Source organism: Tinamus guttatus, unplaced genomic scaffold (genome assembly GCF_059628265.1).
Source record: "Tinamus guttatus ecotype Peru unplaced genomic scaffold, ASM5962826v1 Tinamus_guttatus_pri_ptg000591l, whole genome shotgun sequence".
In the NCBI taxonomy this organism is placed as follows: domain Eukaryota; kingdom Metazoa; phylum Chordata; class Aves; order Tinamiformes; family Tinamidae; genus Tinamus; species Tinamus guttatus.
The window spans coordinates 747,923-765,178 of NW_028289125.1; the positions used below are offsets into that span (position 1 = coordinate 747,923).

At 39.6% G+C, this 17,256-nt stretch overlaps 1 protein-coding gene across 2 annotated transcripts in view; it reads left to right on the forward strand.

The window, feature by feature from the left end:
* Positions 1-8,472: 8,472 nt before the first annotated feature.
* SNX2 (sorting nexin 2) overlaps positions 8,473-17,256 on the forward strand; it is a 31,247-nt gene continuing 22,463 nt past the window's right edge. The window contains exons 1-2 of one of the 2 annotated variants that reach the window (XM_088534710.1): positions 8,473-8,607; positions 16,878-16,995. In XM_088534710.1, coding sequence (XP_088390836.1) covers positions 8,500-8,607; positions 16,878-16,995 — 226 coding nt within the window. In that variant the 5' untranslated portion in view covers positions 8,473-8,499. The remainder of the gene's footprint in view (positions 8,608-16,877; positions 16,996-17,256) is intronic. The other variant, XM_088534711.1, reaches the window with a different exon arrangement.

Here is a 17,256-nt window from a genome sequence, read left to right on the forward strand (position 1 = left end):
AAGCCCTAAACAACACCCTCTACCAGCTCTTGGGAAATGCTTTTGGCAACAGCCATAGCAGTAGCTTCAAAATCTTTTCTCTCATGAGAACGCATTAAACACAGTCTCCAGCATTTGAATGAATGCAAGTAACAACTCTGCTTCTTATCTATAAGGAAACCAAGCAATCTCACCATTGCTTCTTACAAACATTCATAAATGGATTAATTAGTGTGGGATATAGTTCCGCATTTTAATAACAAGGAGTTTCTTTTAGGAAAAAGCTATGGGTAAGCAAAACCTGCCTGGTCTTGTTTCTATGGTAACGCCTGAAATCTCTCCCCCACCGTAGGGCACGGCGAGGCCAGGCCGCTGCGATCCCGATCCCGCAGCAGGGAAGGAGGCCGCGGGGCACCGGTGCCGCAGCCTCAGCCTGCGCCCCGTGAGCAGGAAAATCAGCTTCCTCCAGAGGCTCGTGGCTTGGCGCAGCAACACCGTGCTGCTAAGCCTCGTGCTCATCGTGATGGGCCACAGGGGCGTTTGTATCTATTTTTGCTGCATGTCAATTATTTTCTTCAATGCTGCCATTTCCTCTACCTTGCGGCTTTTGCCATTATTAAAGTTCTCACACATGAAAAATAATTTGCTCTTCATTTAAATTCTTTCTTATATTGCTTCCTTAAATTGTATTCCTTCCTCAAAGCTTTTAAGATGAGATTTGTTTCGGAAGTGTAGCTCTTTGAAAGAAAAAAGACCAAACAAGCCCTCTTCATCTACCAAGTGATAATGCAAACAACACTATTTTGAGCACTCATCTTACTAAGTGCTGCACTAGATTGAAATAGTACTGCTAACTGAAAAATGTACATTGAGATGCATCTTGATTACATGATTTTGATGAAGTGTGTGCTTTCTGCAGATGATTTTCTGTTTTCTCCTAATAACAGACACTTCCGAATGGATTTTTTTCCCTGCAGCTGTTTTCATTAGGGTTCTACCCTGATGTTCTCACTAGATTAAATTTTCCTAGGAGAAGTGAGATACAAGCAATGATAATGTCATATTTTCTCTGGGTGTAGCAGTGATAGTAAGAGTTAGGAAGCATTTCTGAGCAATTTTTGCATTGCCTTGCAGACTGTGGCAGTACCAGAAACTAACTGTCGAAAAAGACAATAACCTCTAACCCCAATTCCCACTGAGGAAAAAAAAGGTAAGAGACTCCACAGCTGAGGAAACTTGGAATCCATTAAGGAAAAATCAGATAACACCTGGGCAAAATGTAGCCTCTGAGTAGAAGGATTTTCAAAGGGTAACTTTTGATGTTTTGTGGAGAGATTGAACTGATGTAGACTGCACATTTATCATTTATTCTTCTCTAACACTCTGTGATAAAGTTTTCTACTTCCTTCTCTTCACTGTTCTGTGTTTTTTTTTTCTGGTTTTGGATGAAAGAATGAAGATATTTTAATAAATCAGTATAAACAGACAGCTATATAAAAGATGTCAAAAAATGTGCACTACAATGGACCGCCAGAAATTACTTAGGCTGACTCCTTCTACCTCTTTAATGAAAGTCCTAACAATTTAGAGGACAGCAAAATACCAATACTCACCTTATTTATTTATGGTCAAAATCATGTATGAAATATTTTAAAATTGGTTATTAAATTGCTAAAATGTTCATTCCTCACAAGGGACCAATTGCAGATCTTACATGTTTTCTGAAAGTAAGAAAGTAGCTTGAGACAGCTCTGCATTACAGAGGTGTGTGAAATGGACTCAGTCACAGACTGAAGTCACATCACCAAAAGCGTTCAGTGGGCTGTAGCTGAACCAGTAGCTTCATGACAACTAATAAGTAGTCAGGAATTAGGCTGCAGTAACACGGGCTCCAGAAGTAGCATGCCTCCAACAGTGGCCTTGAGCAGATGCTTGGAGAAGGGTAGAAGGCTCAGGCAGTCACGTATGGTGCTTCTCCCAAACACTGTCCCGCCTCCAACCATCCTGAGGTGATTTAGCTGCTTCTTCGTATGTAATAGCCCTCCATGGATTTTTCTCCTATGCATTCGTCTTAACTTCCTTTGGGCCTAAATAATCTTTTAGCATTCATGACACTCTTCAGAATGTCATGCCTCAACTCTACTGCTTGTTGTATGAAGAACATCTTTTCATTTGCTTTTAGCATGACTCCTGACTAGCTTTATGTCATGTCCCCTTTTCATGCATCAGGAGAGGCACCTGAATAAGCAAGCTTCGGTATCTAAAAGGTGCTGTGAGTCTTCTCACCAAGTTGGAAAAATCAGATTTAGATTTAAGATTGATAGTGCAGAAAGGAAAAGAAATCTACTAGAAGGCATTCTCACTTTTGTCAAGTATAGACAGTGGAAAGACAGTCATGGGGATAGATAAATGCATATCACAGTAATCAGTACTTTTGCTTAGTTCTCTACTGCCATAAGTATATATTAAAATTGAGGAAAAAGTAAAAAAGAAAAAACCTTGCTACTCTGCTACCTCATTTTGCTCTTTAAAAAAATAAGAATGTTACAGTTCCTAGAGTTTTATGTTTTAATCTACTGCAACATTAAATGAACTGGGGAACAGAAATTCTCCTTGCACTACTTGATTAAGAGAACTACGGCAAAGGAGAATGAAACACACAACTTGTGAAAGAATAGCTCTCTCTCACATTTATTATTTTTTTAAAAAAGGAAGTTAGACTCTAAATTTGCTCACTGGCAAAGAAAAAAATAAAGATGCCAGAACAAATTTGTGTGTGCATGCATGCGTGTGTGCATGTGTAAAATATGTGATTAGATTCTGCAAAGCTTTTAGGCAAGGGTGGCATATGTTTCATAGAACAGTCATCACGATCTGAAGTGTAATGTTCATCTGGCTGACTGGAGGAGTGGGTGCATGTGTCAAATACAAAGATTTTGTAAATATTTGTGTAATTTTTCTTAGAAAGGCTGATTTACTGTAGAGCTTTACTGCTGGATGCAAGTGTAGGCACTACGCAATAGAATATTATTCCTTTTTAGTATTTTCTAAATGGGGAAAATCAAATCTCTAAAATTCATGTGCTCTGATTCAAGTCATGGTTGTTGCCCTACTGCACTTGGCCATTTCCTTGCAGTATTTCTTATTAAGAAAATACTCCTTCAGTAATCTTTAAATATTTATCTTTGACATTTTCAAAAGCAAGATAATAAAATATTGTATCGTAATGTGACATAGAGTAGGTACAAAACTGGTTAGGAAACAAACTCCAACACTATTTATCAGCAATTACCTTTTAAATGGAAGGATGTACTGAATGGAAACCAACAGTGCTCTATGCTAGATCTGGTAAGATTTTATATTCTCATTTACGATGTAATGGGAAAAATGCATATTATATTTGCGAGTGATACAAACAGTTGTAGCATAGCAGAATTTAAAATGGTCATAATAGACTGGAGCAAATATCTGAAAAAGAAAGATAAAATTCAGTAAGGAATATGTGTGAATTTGCTCTAAAGTCTGCGTAAGCTAAGGTAACCCTGGGCAAAACAACAACCTTCAACGACCTGAAAGGAGGTTGTAGTAAGGTGGGAGTCTATCTCTTCTCCAGAATAACGACTGGGACAAGAAGAAATGGCCTCAAGCTGCAGCAGGGGAGGTTCAGTTTAGACATTAGGAAGAATTTCTGCACAGAAAGAGTAGCGAAGCCTTGGAACAGGCTTCCCAGGGATGTGGTGGAGTCACTGTTCTTGGCAGTGTTCATGAAACGTGTAGATGAGGCACCTGGGGACATGGTTTGGCAGGCAGGGTGGTGATGCGTTTATAGTTGGACTTGATGATCTCAAAGGTCTTTCCAACCATAATAATTCTATTCTATGAGTCTATCCTATGATTTTAAAACCCTGTAAACCGTGGTAAAAACAGTACCCTTCCCTGCAGGTACAAAATGAGGCCAGTGTTTGTTCTGAACATAATCAAAATTAAATGTGAGTCGTAACTGTACCTTATTGCTACAAAGTCACATGGGGATGTATAAATATGAGGACAGCAATGGAGTTTGGACATTAGGAAAACATTTTCTGATGGTAGATAACAAAGCACTAAAAGCAGTTTGCTTGGAGAGCTGGCAGGGACCTTTCATAGATAGCAGGATGAGAAAGCTTAACTTTTAGCAGCAGTGGGATTGGTGCCTCCTGTCATGTTCCCTAGATCTCAACTACGTGGACCAACCCCAAACTTATATGACTCCTTACCATTCCACAATCTTTGAGTTTCTTTCAGTTTTCTATTTCAATCGGCTAAAAAGGCTACCAAAAGATGCAGTACTCCAGCAGGTACAACAGTAAGGTACAATACTAAAGTGGAATCAGGGAAATTTCTCAAACGTAAGCAGTTCTGCAGGTCTTACACATTTGATGACAAAATATTCAAGTTGCTTAGGACTTTGTTAGCTTTACTTTACATCCAAACAGTACTTTGTCCATGCAAAAAAACAAACAAACAAAAAACAAACAAACAAAAAAAACTTATGACCATTTGAATGTGTAAGCACCTCTGTGGTCTCAACTAGGCAGCTGAAACATAACCTTGATACTGCTGTTTTGTTCTTTTTCTTGGCCTTGTGGAAAGTTATTTCAAACTGACACAATCATAATCCTTCATGAAATCTTTCTGCATGATAAAAGGAAGGGTTTTTTGTGCATAACAACTCCCAGAGTGTTTATGCAGAACACATTTTTGCCTTCCTATCTCTTCTGAGTGTCTGGACATAGCCTCAGAAGCACCAGGCAGGAGCAGGAGAGGTACAGCCTAAGTTTTGTGTTGTTGATGCTACTGGTTTGGAAGAAGTACTGGCTGTAGGCCAAAACTTGAAAGCACCTTTTTTTTTCTTAAGAGTTCTCAGTTTCTCTCCCAGCCCATCAAAAAGTATGGGATCTGTCAATGGCTGACAAGAGGAGGAGAGGAAGAGAGGAGAGAAATAAAAGAAGAAAAGTATTGAAATGTGGACAAAGCTACTACTGGCACATTGCACATTGCAGCTCACTGCTAGGTGAAGAGACTGCTCGAATGTTAGGAATACTAGAAAAAGCCAAATCCTAGCTCCCTCAAGTTGGGCACACAAATTACTTATGGTTTTACTCACTCACCTTCTGCTTGCTGCCTGCAAAATGGGCAACATACTCCCACAGGAATATTCTGAAGATGAATTCATTAGTGCATGGGAAATTCTCAGATTCTGTAGTGATGAGCATTGGAGAAAATCTTGTGAAGAAATGAGTAATTTTGTCTTCAGAATAGGACTGGAACAGCACTGAGTAAACAAAGTATGGAGCTAAATGTTGTATAATAAGGAAAAAAAAGTCAATAGCTGTTCAATCAATGTTCCTTGGGAAGAAGGTTCCTATAGAAAATTTAATACGTAACCATTTAATTAAAGCAAGCACACTCCATATACACAAAGGGTTGCAAAAAGTTGCATGGATAAATCTGGTGTTAGCACTTCCTACCATTTTAGTTCTTGACTTTGCAAGATTAATACTCTTCCCATGTAGTATTACAAGAGTGGAGCTATTGGGTGCAAAGGAAGAGATGGCCATAGCTTCCTTTTTAGCATAGGGAATAGATTTGTCTCCTCTCCAGGTCTTCAGGCCCTGACATGGTAGTATGAGATAGAGTTGACATCTATTATATTTCTATTTTTTGCTACACATCATAACACCCATAGTCATAGGCATGATGCTTTATTTATTTATTTACTTACTTATTTTCAGCCATACATCACAATTTCCTACGTAACCATCTTGTGCAGTCATACTAATTTTACTTTCAGAATTTATGGTTCTCCCTCCCTCCTCCTCCGCCTTTGCTTTTCTCTGTTCCAGATTATTTTCCCAATCCAGATTTTACACACTGACTTCCAGTTTGCTGAAAAATCTGGGTCCTCTAGTTACCTTTGTACTAATTTCTTATCCTCTTTGTCATAATTATAGGTTTCTGTAGCATCAAGGCTGGGCCACACAATTCAAAAGCATCAGAAAAGTAAGTAACAAAATAAATCATAAATGATATTTTGCTTTGAAATCAAAGAAGTTAAACTTCTTACATTCTTTTATTAGTAAGTGACAAAATAATTCTGCAATTGAAATCTTGTCTGTTTTTAACTTCATTCTGCCTCACAGTATATTCATTTGCTGTGATAGGTGACTACTTCAAGGTATTTCAGAGAGCTGATTAATAGTCTAGCCATATAACGTTAAGGACAATGCTGTGAATCTTAATGAAATCAGAAAACTATTCAGCTTCATATTAGTTTGTTTTAGCCAGACAAAACCCACTAAGCATTTAAGTAATACGCTAGGTGAGTATACTAGCCAGATATTTAAAGAATATAATGTATGTTATATGATCTTCCTGATCACAGCAAACAAAATTGTGGGGAAATATTTGAATTGTTTAAGGTCAAAGGCTACAAATTATTCTCAAAGTAGTTGAATCATAATTTCTAGATAAAATGTGCATATACTAGTTATTTGAGAAGTTTCCAGAAGTAGAATAGCAAAGCAGGAATACCACAAAAAGCTGAAAAAGCAGTAAGTATGCCAACAAAAAAATGAAGAGGCCAAAGAACTGTACTTCCAGATGAAAAAAAAAAAAAAAAAAGTGTATTTGGAATACTTTCTCTTTCTTGTTTTGAAATTATAAAAAGAGTTCTGAAATCAATATTTAGAGATATAATAAAAAGCTGTTTTTAGGAGTGGAGTAAAAATGTGAGTAGCTTAACTCATGCCATATCTACTATGAACAATCTAAGCTTCAGTACTACTCCTATGTGAAGAAAAAGGAAATGTGGGCCTACTGTAAGATGTCCTATTCCCATGAAACTAAAAATGTGCTATCAAACCTGATGAATGATGGGCAAGCTATCTAATAATCTTTCAGTGGCTGTGTTAATGTAACAATGTAAGTTTCAAGATAAGTTTTTTATTACTGTATTGGACAACTTTTTCAGACCTGAGGAAATACTGCAAACCTTCCCTGTTTCTTGTCCATCTATATCTATTAGTCAAAGGAGATAGATTGCCCCTTTTGTTGGAACTTTCAAGCATCATAACTCTTCTTTATTGGTAACTTGCTATTTACAATTGGTAATTTGGAGTTCCTAATCTTCAACACAAATTTAGCTCTTAAGTGGCAGATTTTAAGATTGCACTTAAAGCCATTCTGCTAAGATCTGGGGCCCAATCTTTCCCTGGGGCACAGCAGGAGGAGTGAAGGTCAGCTCCCTAAATCAGCCGAAAGCCTAGTGAAAGGCAGAGACATCACTTCCTAACATTTTCTTACATTTCCAACCTCAGCAGTAGGGATAAAATTATGCATGGCATTTCCATGTTTTCAAGACAACATGACTTTCTATTTATATCTTTACGACTTTCACATGATGTAATTGGGAAGAGGCTGAAAGAAAAGAGTGTGTATGTGACTATCCTTTCCTTTTAGTCTTGGCACTATGTGAGCACTGGAGAGAGGCAGCCCTTGCCCCAAAGGAGCTTACAGTCTGAGGAGGCAACTCATTCTTCCTGTTCTCCATAGGACACCATTTAGAAATTAACTTTTAAACAGCAAATATTAACGAAGTCCTCACAAATCATGAACATGCTGAATGAAAGCTGCACTTCCACTGAACTGAAACCCAAAAGATAGTTTTTTCTAAAACTTTCCTTCAGTATCGCAAGAACAACAGTAACAGGTACAGGTATTTTAGCTCCTGCCTATTGATTCAACAGTATTGGTATCTTTCATCTCTTTTAGATGAGTATTATGTCTTAAATTTGTGAGAGAATAAGAGCTAAGTCACAAGGAAAAAAAAAAAAAAAAACAGGAATTCAGAATGAGCAACGTAGAGAGAGTGCCTGCCAATACTTCATGTATGTGAGAAATGCTTTAGTGTTTGTGAATTTTACTGGACTTGGTGAAATGACTACATGACAAAAACGGCACTACTCCTCAATCTCTGAGAGATCTTAACTACTGTTAGGATTGTAAGCTACTCATGAGAAAGAAAGAAAAAAAGTTCTTAATTCAAAGACAGACCCCAAGTGATATGAACTTCCTTTCAAATGAGCAAAACGTTGGATGCAAGAAGCGCCTCCGAGGGCTGCCACAACACATCGACCTTGCACTCGCCTCACGAAGCGCTGGTGCAAGGAAGAGCGGGCCATGTAAAGAAGCAGGGAGCGGAGGGCTCTCTGGTCGGCACGAGCTCTGTCCCGCACCCTGCGGGGACGCCGTCCCGGCGCCCTTGAGCAAAGCGGGCCCTTCCCAACCGTTCTATCTGCTGCCCGCAACGGCCGGCGGCGGGGGGAGGGGCCTCGGCAGCGCGCCCTCCCCGCGGCTCCGCCCACCCCGCTGCCCGCCCCTCGGTCACGTGCGGCGCGGGCGGTGCGGGCGCGTCACGTGACTCGGGGGGAGGGCGGCAGGCGCGGCGGGGCGGTGCTGGCGGTGCGGGCCGGAGGGAAGATGGCGGCGGAGAGGGAGCCCCCGCCGCTGGGGGAGGCGCGGCCGGGCGAGCCGGACGAGCCGGAGGACGGCGAGGACCTCTTCACCAGCACCGTGTCCACGCTCGAGGTGAGCGCCCGGCTGCGCCCGCGCCCACTCGCCCGCACTGCTCCGCGCCGCCTGTCACGGCTCTTGCCGCGCCCGTCGCCCCGGCCGTTACCCACCCCCTCCCCGCCACGACAGGTTCTCCCCCAAGCCGTCCCCCCGCCGTCTCCCGCGGCGTGCCCGGCCCGGCCTCAGCTCCTCTCCTATGGGGCCTCCTCTGCGAGCGGCCGCTGCCGGGCCCGCCGCCCCGCGGTGCCGCTGGGCCCCGCCAGGCCGGGTGCTTCCCCCGAGCGACGTCCTCCAGCCGGCGCGGGGAGCCGGGAGTGCTGCGGGGGTCGCGCCTGTCCCGGGCACGCGCTCTTCCCTGTCATCCCGCTCGGCTGCCGGGAAAACACCGGAGCCTCCCTCTCGGCACGGCGCCGCTGTCATCAGTGCTGCTCCCCTCGGTCGTGTCGAGGGGTAATAACTCATTTTCTTTGTTTGCTCCGAGGCTTCGCCCCTTTCCAGTTTGCCAAAACTTCCAAGGACTTATTTCTGTCTGGATCGTTCCCTGTCACAGTTAGTGCAGTGCTCAACTATAAAATAACACAGCATATTGCTGTTGGGCAGCTGCCTTTCTGCCCTTACAGAGGGTGGGTTTGTTTGTTTGTTTGTTGGGGGGGGGGCGTAGCTTTTCCGTGGACAAGTGGCAATTATGGATAGCTAAAGGGAGGCATTCATGCAAGAGGCTATGAAACTTGCACTTATTTGGAGAAAGCAGTCTGAAAGATCAAAAAAAAATCTACTGAATAAATCCATAAACCACTCTTGCTTTTTCTTTTGAATATTTAATAAAATAGAACAGCACAACTGCATGTGAAAATACTTCCTACTTCTGGAAGTGTTTGCACTCATTAAAGTGGAAGTTTTTTTCTTTCTAGGTTGTGGTCATATCTTACCCATGCCAGTGCCTTAGGGAAAAACTTAATTGTCTCTGTACACAGTGATCCTTTTAAGAAGAAAATCGTTCCTGCTCTCCTTTTCCTGGAGAGTTTCCTGCTCCTGACCTTTACAGTAATAGGATCAGTGCATGTTTGTTTTGCTCTGGTTGTTGTCTGACCTTAAAAAAGAAAACAGTAAATAAAGAAGTTCTTAAATGTGTTTTAAAGGCACTTGCCTCCTCTGCAATTGGTTAAAATATTTTTTTTCTTCTTTTTATAGATATATGATGAGCTCATTCCAAAAAAAAAAAAAGAAAAAGTGGAAAAATACAGTGTTGGGATAACAAATGATGTGATTTATGAACCTTCAGTTAATAGCTGCCTTAGCCTGGAACAGGCTGCCCAGAGAGGTTGTGGAGTCTCCTTCTCTGGAGATTTTCCAAACCTGCCTGGATGCCACCCTGTGCCACGTGCTCTGGGTGTCCCTGCTGGAGCAGGGGGGTTGGACTAGGTGATGTCTAGAGGTCCTTTCCAACCTCAACCATTCTGTAGTTCTGTAGACCTCTGTACCTGTGTATGTACAGTGTGTATTACTGAAATCTTTGTACTGCTAAGAAAAATTGCAGTAAAACATAAGTAATTTCTTTACTGATGTGGTATAGAATTAAAATCTCAAGATATACAATAGAATTATTACCTAAGCTTCAATCTAGCATTGAAAAATCTTTCTCTTAATGTTTTAAAAAAAGTTACTAAAAATCTTAAAACTGGAGAAACAAAGAGGTGCACTTTCTCCGTATCTGTATATTTCTGTGTTTCAAGTGTTTTGGTTGACAGTTCTGTTCTACTTTGTTTTCATAGCCAGCACGATCAGAAGAAAGTAGAAAGGGAAAGGCACTTCGTATAAAAATAAACTCTGAAGAACTTTTGTCAATGAGGCTTTTCCTGACTTTTACTTCAAAGAGTGCTTAGGAAAGAGTCTTGTTCTAGCAAATCTGGAAGGAAGGGATCATGAAAGTGGAGTTTGAACTTCTAGTTGGTTTAACTGAAACGTTGCCTGGGCATCCTAGTTCAGAGAGGAATGATTATGTCATGGTGTGGGCCTAATTAAGCTTCTGTATTTAAGTGCTCTTCTAGTATATAAATATTCATGAAGTACCTCTTTATAAGTAGCAATGGAAGTTCCATTAATATAAAAACAGAGAAGACACAGCGCTCTTCACGGTTGATTATATATGCTAGCTGGTAACAGAGAGAAGGACATGGCATGGTGGAAGACAGCAAGGTCTAAAGCCAGGTTATGTGAAGCTTATGGTGCTTTGAAAGGGCTCCAAACTATTTTGAACTTAGAGCTGCTCCTTTGCTTTTTATGTGATTAATTTCTACTCTTTTTTTCTTTGCTGCTACTTTGCATCTTGGAAAAGACATGCTGTCCCTTCTTACTTGTCATTTGACAAAGCAGTATTAAAGCTGTAAAACTGCAAATAGTTCTTCCAAATAGTTTTGATGTTAACAAAGTCTCCCCTTAGATTATCATTTGTTTTGTAAGTGTGTCCCAGTAAAACAGAAATTTCATATATATTATGAACAATAAAAATAAACAGAATGCTTAAATATACTTTATAAAGAAGCTCAGAGACTTCAGTTTTTCCTCATTATATATAACAGGAAGATTATTAGTTATTTCAAGCTGATTTCTTTGCATATGAAGAGAAAGAAGCTGGATCTCTAACTTCCCTTGAGCATGTATTAAAAGTTAATGTCTTGAATTAGATCTCTTCTTAATTTTAAAATATAAGATGTTAATATTTGATGTTCTTCTGTCATACGGTGGAAAGGAGCTACTAGGTATGGAAACAACTGGACCTTGCCCTTCTGCGAAAACTTGGTGCATGGAGTAGCTCCTCTGAGGTAACAGGGTGCTATTTTCTCCTCAGATATCTACAGCACCTACAAGTAGTGAAATGATTTTCAGGCTTATTTTATGTCAGCTGTATTGAAACCTTTCATGGAGCACCTTCACTTAAAAATAAAAAGCTTTGGCAGCTACTGTACTTGCTTTCATAGGTAGGAACAGACAGACACGATCAGACAAATGGTCTCTAAAGGCTGAATCTTGTTTTCAGTGGAAGTCAACAGAGAGTGCCATGGGAAGGCTTTCTTTGATGATCGTATATATATATGTACTGGTGCTCACATGGATTACTATCCGAACTACCATCATTTTGTAGTTCACAGGCTTGCTGAACTATATAATATTAATAATCTTTAAATCTTTAAAATTAATAATCAAACAGGGGTTTGCCTGTTTACTAAGTTTTCAGATGTCTTAAATCCAAAGACAGGTGTGTGTTATGAAGAAGACACATACCTACAAATTTTTATCCACAAATTGCTACTTTGCTGTCTGTGTCCTCTGCTGCTATTAGAAGAGACAGCAAACAATTGTGTGAAAGTCACTTCATGGTGACATGTATGGAAAAAAACATCCTTCAGATTTTTCTGAAAAATAGTATGCATAGTATTCTCATTTCATCACTTCTGCTTCCTCATTGCACAATCTAAGTCCCTACTACTTTCTTGCTCTGTTTTTCTGCCACCTGTTTCATTGCTTATCTGTTGTTTCTGTTATGGCACTTCGTCTTTCCCCGAGTACATTTCATGGGTTTCCTTACTGAATGTCTCCCTCTTCTGTAAAGGAGCTGCCTTGGGAACCTGTAGCTGAGTTGCCATCTATTTATTTCCAATGTTTTTTATACTTTTTTTTTTCTCTCTTTTAACGGAAGAATACATGGAGTCACTTGAAAACAATGAGTAAGCAATAGATGTGGTAATTTATCAAGGACTGTCATTTAGGGCAGGGTGTGTATGTAATATTGTTGCAAGTGTAACTGCTTATGTCATTGACCTATACATAGCTAAAATATAAACTTGTTTTGAGCACAAAAGGCAAGACATTGGATAGACCGTTAGAGAAGTCCAATATATATAGGACTATATACTTATTCATAGGTATCTAAATTGGATTTAACACGAAAATTGAAAATTATAGGGAAGGTGTTAATGATTCTGTCAAAATACTTGGTATTAAAACATGAAGCCTTTCAATGCTGTGTTATAACTTTGCAGAAAACTAAGTCAGTGTCCATGACTGACTGGTGTAATTTTGTTGGAAGCACATTTTTCTGTCTTCAGTGTTAAATACGGACAGTAACAGAAACATGAAATAATTGATCCTATTGAGTTTGCTAGTTTTCTGCTGCAGAGGTCACTGCCCTGCCTTGTTCTCTCTGCCCTTGTGGCAGTTTGTGGGCCTCTGTCCCTTGCTTCAGTCACAGTGATCCAGGTGGCTGGGAGCAGTGTGCTTTTTGTCAGCTTGCCCTATTCCAGCTGAAAGCGGTAAGAGGAGTTCAGGCATGTAGCTGAACTGGCTGGGCCAGGGAGCTGTGCTTTTACAAGAAGGGATAATGTCTAAACAAATAGGGCTATTATTTCAGCCAACAAAAGGTGTGTGAACTTGTTCTTGTGCCTCCATAAGTCAAGACTATTAAAATACTTGGTTATTGTCACTTAACTGTAATTCATGATACAGAAGGAGATGTGAGTTCTTGTTATTGCCAGTGCAGACTGGAATGGCGCCATAGTCTTCCGACACATGTCCAGTAACTCATTTTCTAGAAAACAAGTAGAACAGGATCCCATGTGTCTTGTGTGCATGAGTATACTGACCGTTAGGTGTCTTGGTTGAATGTTCCTTTTAAGTTACTTTCTGCGCAGGAGTTTCTCAGCTTTGCAAGTCATGTACCAAATGGACTGCTTTGTGACTTTGTAAATCCTTGAGTCATATAAATGTTCTAAACAGTAGCCCTGCACATGTGGCTGTCTAGGTTGTTTTTCATGGTTGATCTCCTTCATCTCTTGCCTGGTAGTCTGATTTTTCACTGCCGTGTGTTTGTATAGGTTCTCTGAGCTGCTCTGCTTCTGTAGATGTGTTAACTCTTCTTTGCAGCACTAAGGGAGCAGAATTTCTGCCTTATCCAGCTTTTTGATATATTTGTCTCAGAACAACATCTGTTAAAAGATACTAACATGCCACTGAAAGGTTAATAGTCCAGGAAATATCTTATTCAGCTGAAAACGCATTTTAAAGGAAAGATGTTTTCTGTAAATCATCCACAAAAGGAAGCTTTCCTATCTACTCTTCAAAGTAACAGAGCCCAATGCATGTAACAAGTATTAATTTTTTATACAGTAAGTTATAGATAGGATATCTGTTTTACTGGGAAAGAATCATCTCTGGACCTTGTGCCTTGTATACAAGTTAAAAGTTTGTCTGTGCTGTTGTTACGTTCCTTCAGGTTTCAGAGCTGCCCCTAAGGTTTGTTCTTGCCTCTCATTTTGTGAGTATTTTCTAGTTTCACTTCATTGCAACAGAGTCTATGAAATACTGTGTAAGTCGCTTGTAATTGATACTTGAGCTAAAGCTGCAAAGCATAATATCTTGTGCAAAAGTCAGGGTTTTCTTGAATGGTGCCGTGAACAGAATCTCTCACAATTCAGTAATAGGAAATGTAATCCTACCAATGCTTTGTAGCATTTTTTCATATATTTATGCTTTTTTCTTGGAAGCATCTGTTCCTTTCTTCAAAGGGAAAATGTTTTGATATGTCCTGGTTTAGGTCCTCTGGTTAACTTCTTAATTTAGGCATGTAAATGCTGCTTTTATCTTTTATCAATTATGGTATATGTGGATCAGGTGTAATGGTGTGGGGTGACTCTTTTGACTAGTAGGGTTTCTTTTTTTTTCTGGTTAGAAGCTGGATATAGTCAAAAGTGGTCATGAATAACCAAGATAGCTATCTAGTATAAAACTGAGAAGATAGACTGAGAAGATATAGCTTGAAGGCCAGAGTGCTCTCTGAGGACTCTTCTCAACCATTCATTAATCAAGAGCATGACTGCAGGATAAAACTGGAAGCCATCTGCTGTGTGTATCAGGTGTTTGGGAAAGCTTTTATTTGCTGTGCCTGACTATTACAGCTGTTTCTCATGGAGGTGAAGCATGAACTGTACGTCACCCTCAATCTGTGTTAGTGTCAAGTTGTTCACTATGCACCTAAACTCACATCTACCAGGACCTCAGTGGGTAGTTACCAAAGCTGAGAAGCAACTAAACTGATTCAGGATGTGTGACCTATGATTTTTTTTTAAAAAAAATGTTTTTCTTGATAAAATTTTAGCTCCTTGAGAATTTCTCATCTAATGGGGGGATAACTTTTCCAATGTCCTGTTGTTCCAGCTGACATGCAAAATCTGGAATGCAGAGCTTTGTGCAGCTCTGTGCAGAAAGAACCTTTTTCTCAGAAAACATGCTGCTTCCTGAGCTCTCAAATCACTTTAAGCTGCTTACCTTTACATCTGAAGCATACTATCTGTACTGTCATTTGTAAAAGAGTGAAGCATGGCGAGTTGTGCTTGGTTTTGTTTTAATTTCCTATTTAATTTCTACTAAATTACTTACAAGTTGTGTGGTACAGTTTAAAATGCTACTTAACAGAATGAGCAAATGTGACTTCATTCCTTCATTCTCTTCCTGCCATAGGATCATTTTGACATTGATTTAGGATAGTATGAGAAGTATACCCTAATTGGATTTATCTGTTGCTTTTAAGCTTATAAACTCTACTACCTACGTGTTTCCTACCTACATCACCTCCAGTGTTTCTGCTCTTTCTTTGCAGGTTCTGGGGCAAAATCTAACAAGCGGCTCAAGAGGCTACTGCTCGTTGTGGCTTACAGCATGTTACCCTTTTTTTTTTTTTTTTTCCCAAGCAAATTGTTTTCCAATGTTGTATCAGGAATTTTCAGAGAATGGCCATTTTGGAAATGCAGTGGGGTATAACCTCGGTCTCTTTGAATGGAGCATTTTCTTGTTGCAACCTTAATCTGATTTAGAAGAGAGTTTTCTGGCATTCTTCTAGCGCTCCTGCTTTTAGCTTTCTTGCGTCTTCAGCAGGAAAGGCTTATTTCAATAACACTTTTCCAGGTGGAGAGTATTTCAGTTTCATGTATCCTATGAAATAAATGTCTTATAGTGTATCTAAATGTTTTTCCGTCCTCTGACTAGGATTTTGGATAGCTGAGTTTTGGATTGACACTGATCAGAGCAGTATTGCTGCACTTCATGCCAGCAGATGCACTGTTCTTGGAGAACCTGATATAAGAAAGGTCTCCCTCTGTTTTCTGTGCTGCTTTCATGGGCATGCAGTATGGAATGCGGACAGAAATTTTAGTGTTTTTTCAATGTTTTTCTGTTTTTTTTTTCTTTTGTCACCATGACATCTATTGAATTGTGGCCCTGAGAAAAGCCTTTCTTCTGAATTCTGATTTTAACCCTAAATTATGACAATTTTATGCAAAACACTAGGAAGTCAGTAGTGAGGCTGGATTTACAGATGCCCCTTTTTAAGGCAGATTTTTTTTTGCTTAAGTATGCTGTTCTTAAATCCCTTTGCTAGCTTTCTTGGGGGAAGTTGCAGGAAATGAGTCTTGCAAATTTTGAAGTACTCTGAAATAACCAGAGTTGACTGATTCAGGAAGAACTTGCATACTGAAGCACTTATCTTCAGTTAGATGTGTGCTCATTTTGTGAGTAAGCTGTGCTTCAGTACTCTAACTTCAGTAGTGCTTTTATTTTCCTGAATGCCTTTGAGTATTTCTCTCTTCACAGGACAAGTTCTAGTCTTCAGTTAATTTGAAGAATTGTATCCATCTTGATGCTAGCTTTCATTTTTGCATAGTGTGACCCATTGTGGTAGTAATACCTAATTTTGAGCTGTTGCAAAGACACTATCCAGTCACATTTCAGACAGCCTACTTTCTGACTTCGAAATTTCTCATGGCTACAGGCAGCTGTGGCTTCTTCTTTCAATGCAATTAACTTATTTTCTTAATCTCTGGAAAAAAAAAAAGGGATGGAACACTTGAAGACTGCATTTGTACGCAGGAAAAAATACTAAACAAAATGCAAGCTTTTATACAGCTAAATGTAAGCTTTCCAAAAGGAACTTAATCAAACTGCACTCAGAAATACTCATACATTTTCTAGATACTTGTCTAGCAGTTTTTGCTTCATGTTAATTAAACATGTCCCTCTGATAAAGGAATGAAAAGAGCTGTTGACCAACTAACTCATATCCTTTGTTCATTTTTATCCCAATAGGAAATGGAAATAGCTGACAGGGTTTCCCTTCTGTGCATCTGGCTTTGTCTCTCTGTAATAAAGGAATGCTTATTGCAATAATTCTTCTATACTGACACATGGCAACTGATTCTCTGTTTGTTTATTTATTTATTTTTCTTCCACCTAAACAGTCAAGCCCTTCATCTCCAGAGCCGGCCAGTCTTCCTGCAGAAGATCTCAGCACAAATTCTAATGGTCCAAAGCCAGCTGAAATCATGCTAGATGATGATAGAGAAGACCTCTTTGCCGGTAACTGTTCTTTTCCTTTATGTCTCAGTAGACTATTTTCCCTTTGACATAAAGGGATGTGTTTTTGTGGGGAGTAGGAGAAAATATTTTATGCTGTCATTTTATTTGATGTAAGGAAATAGGGAGCAGTACCCTTAAAAACAGAAACTTCAATTTTAATTTTTCACAATTTAATATTGTAGAAAACCTTTTCTGCTGCTTAATTTGCAAATTACACTTTCTTTAAAAGTCATTAAAGGTTTTTCTTTGGGTTTTGAGTGT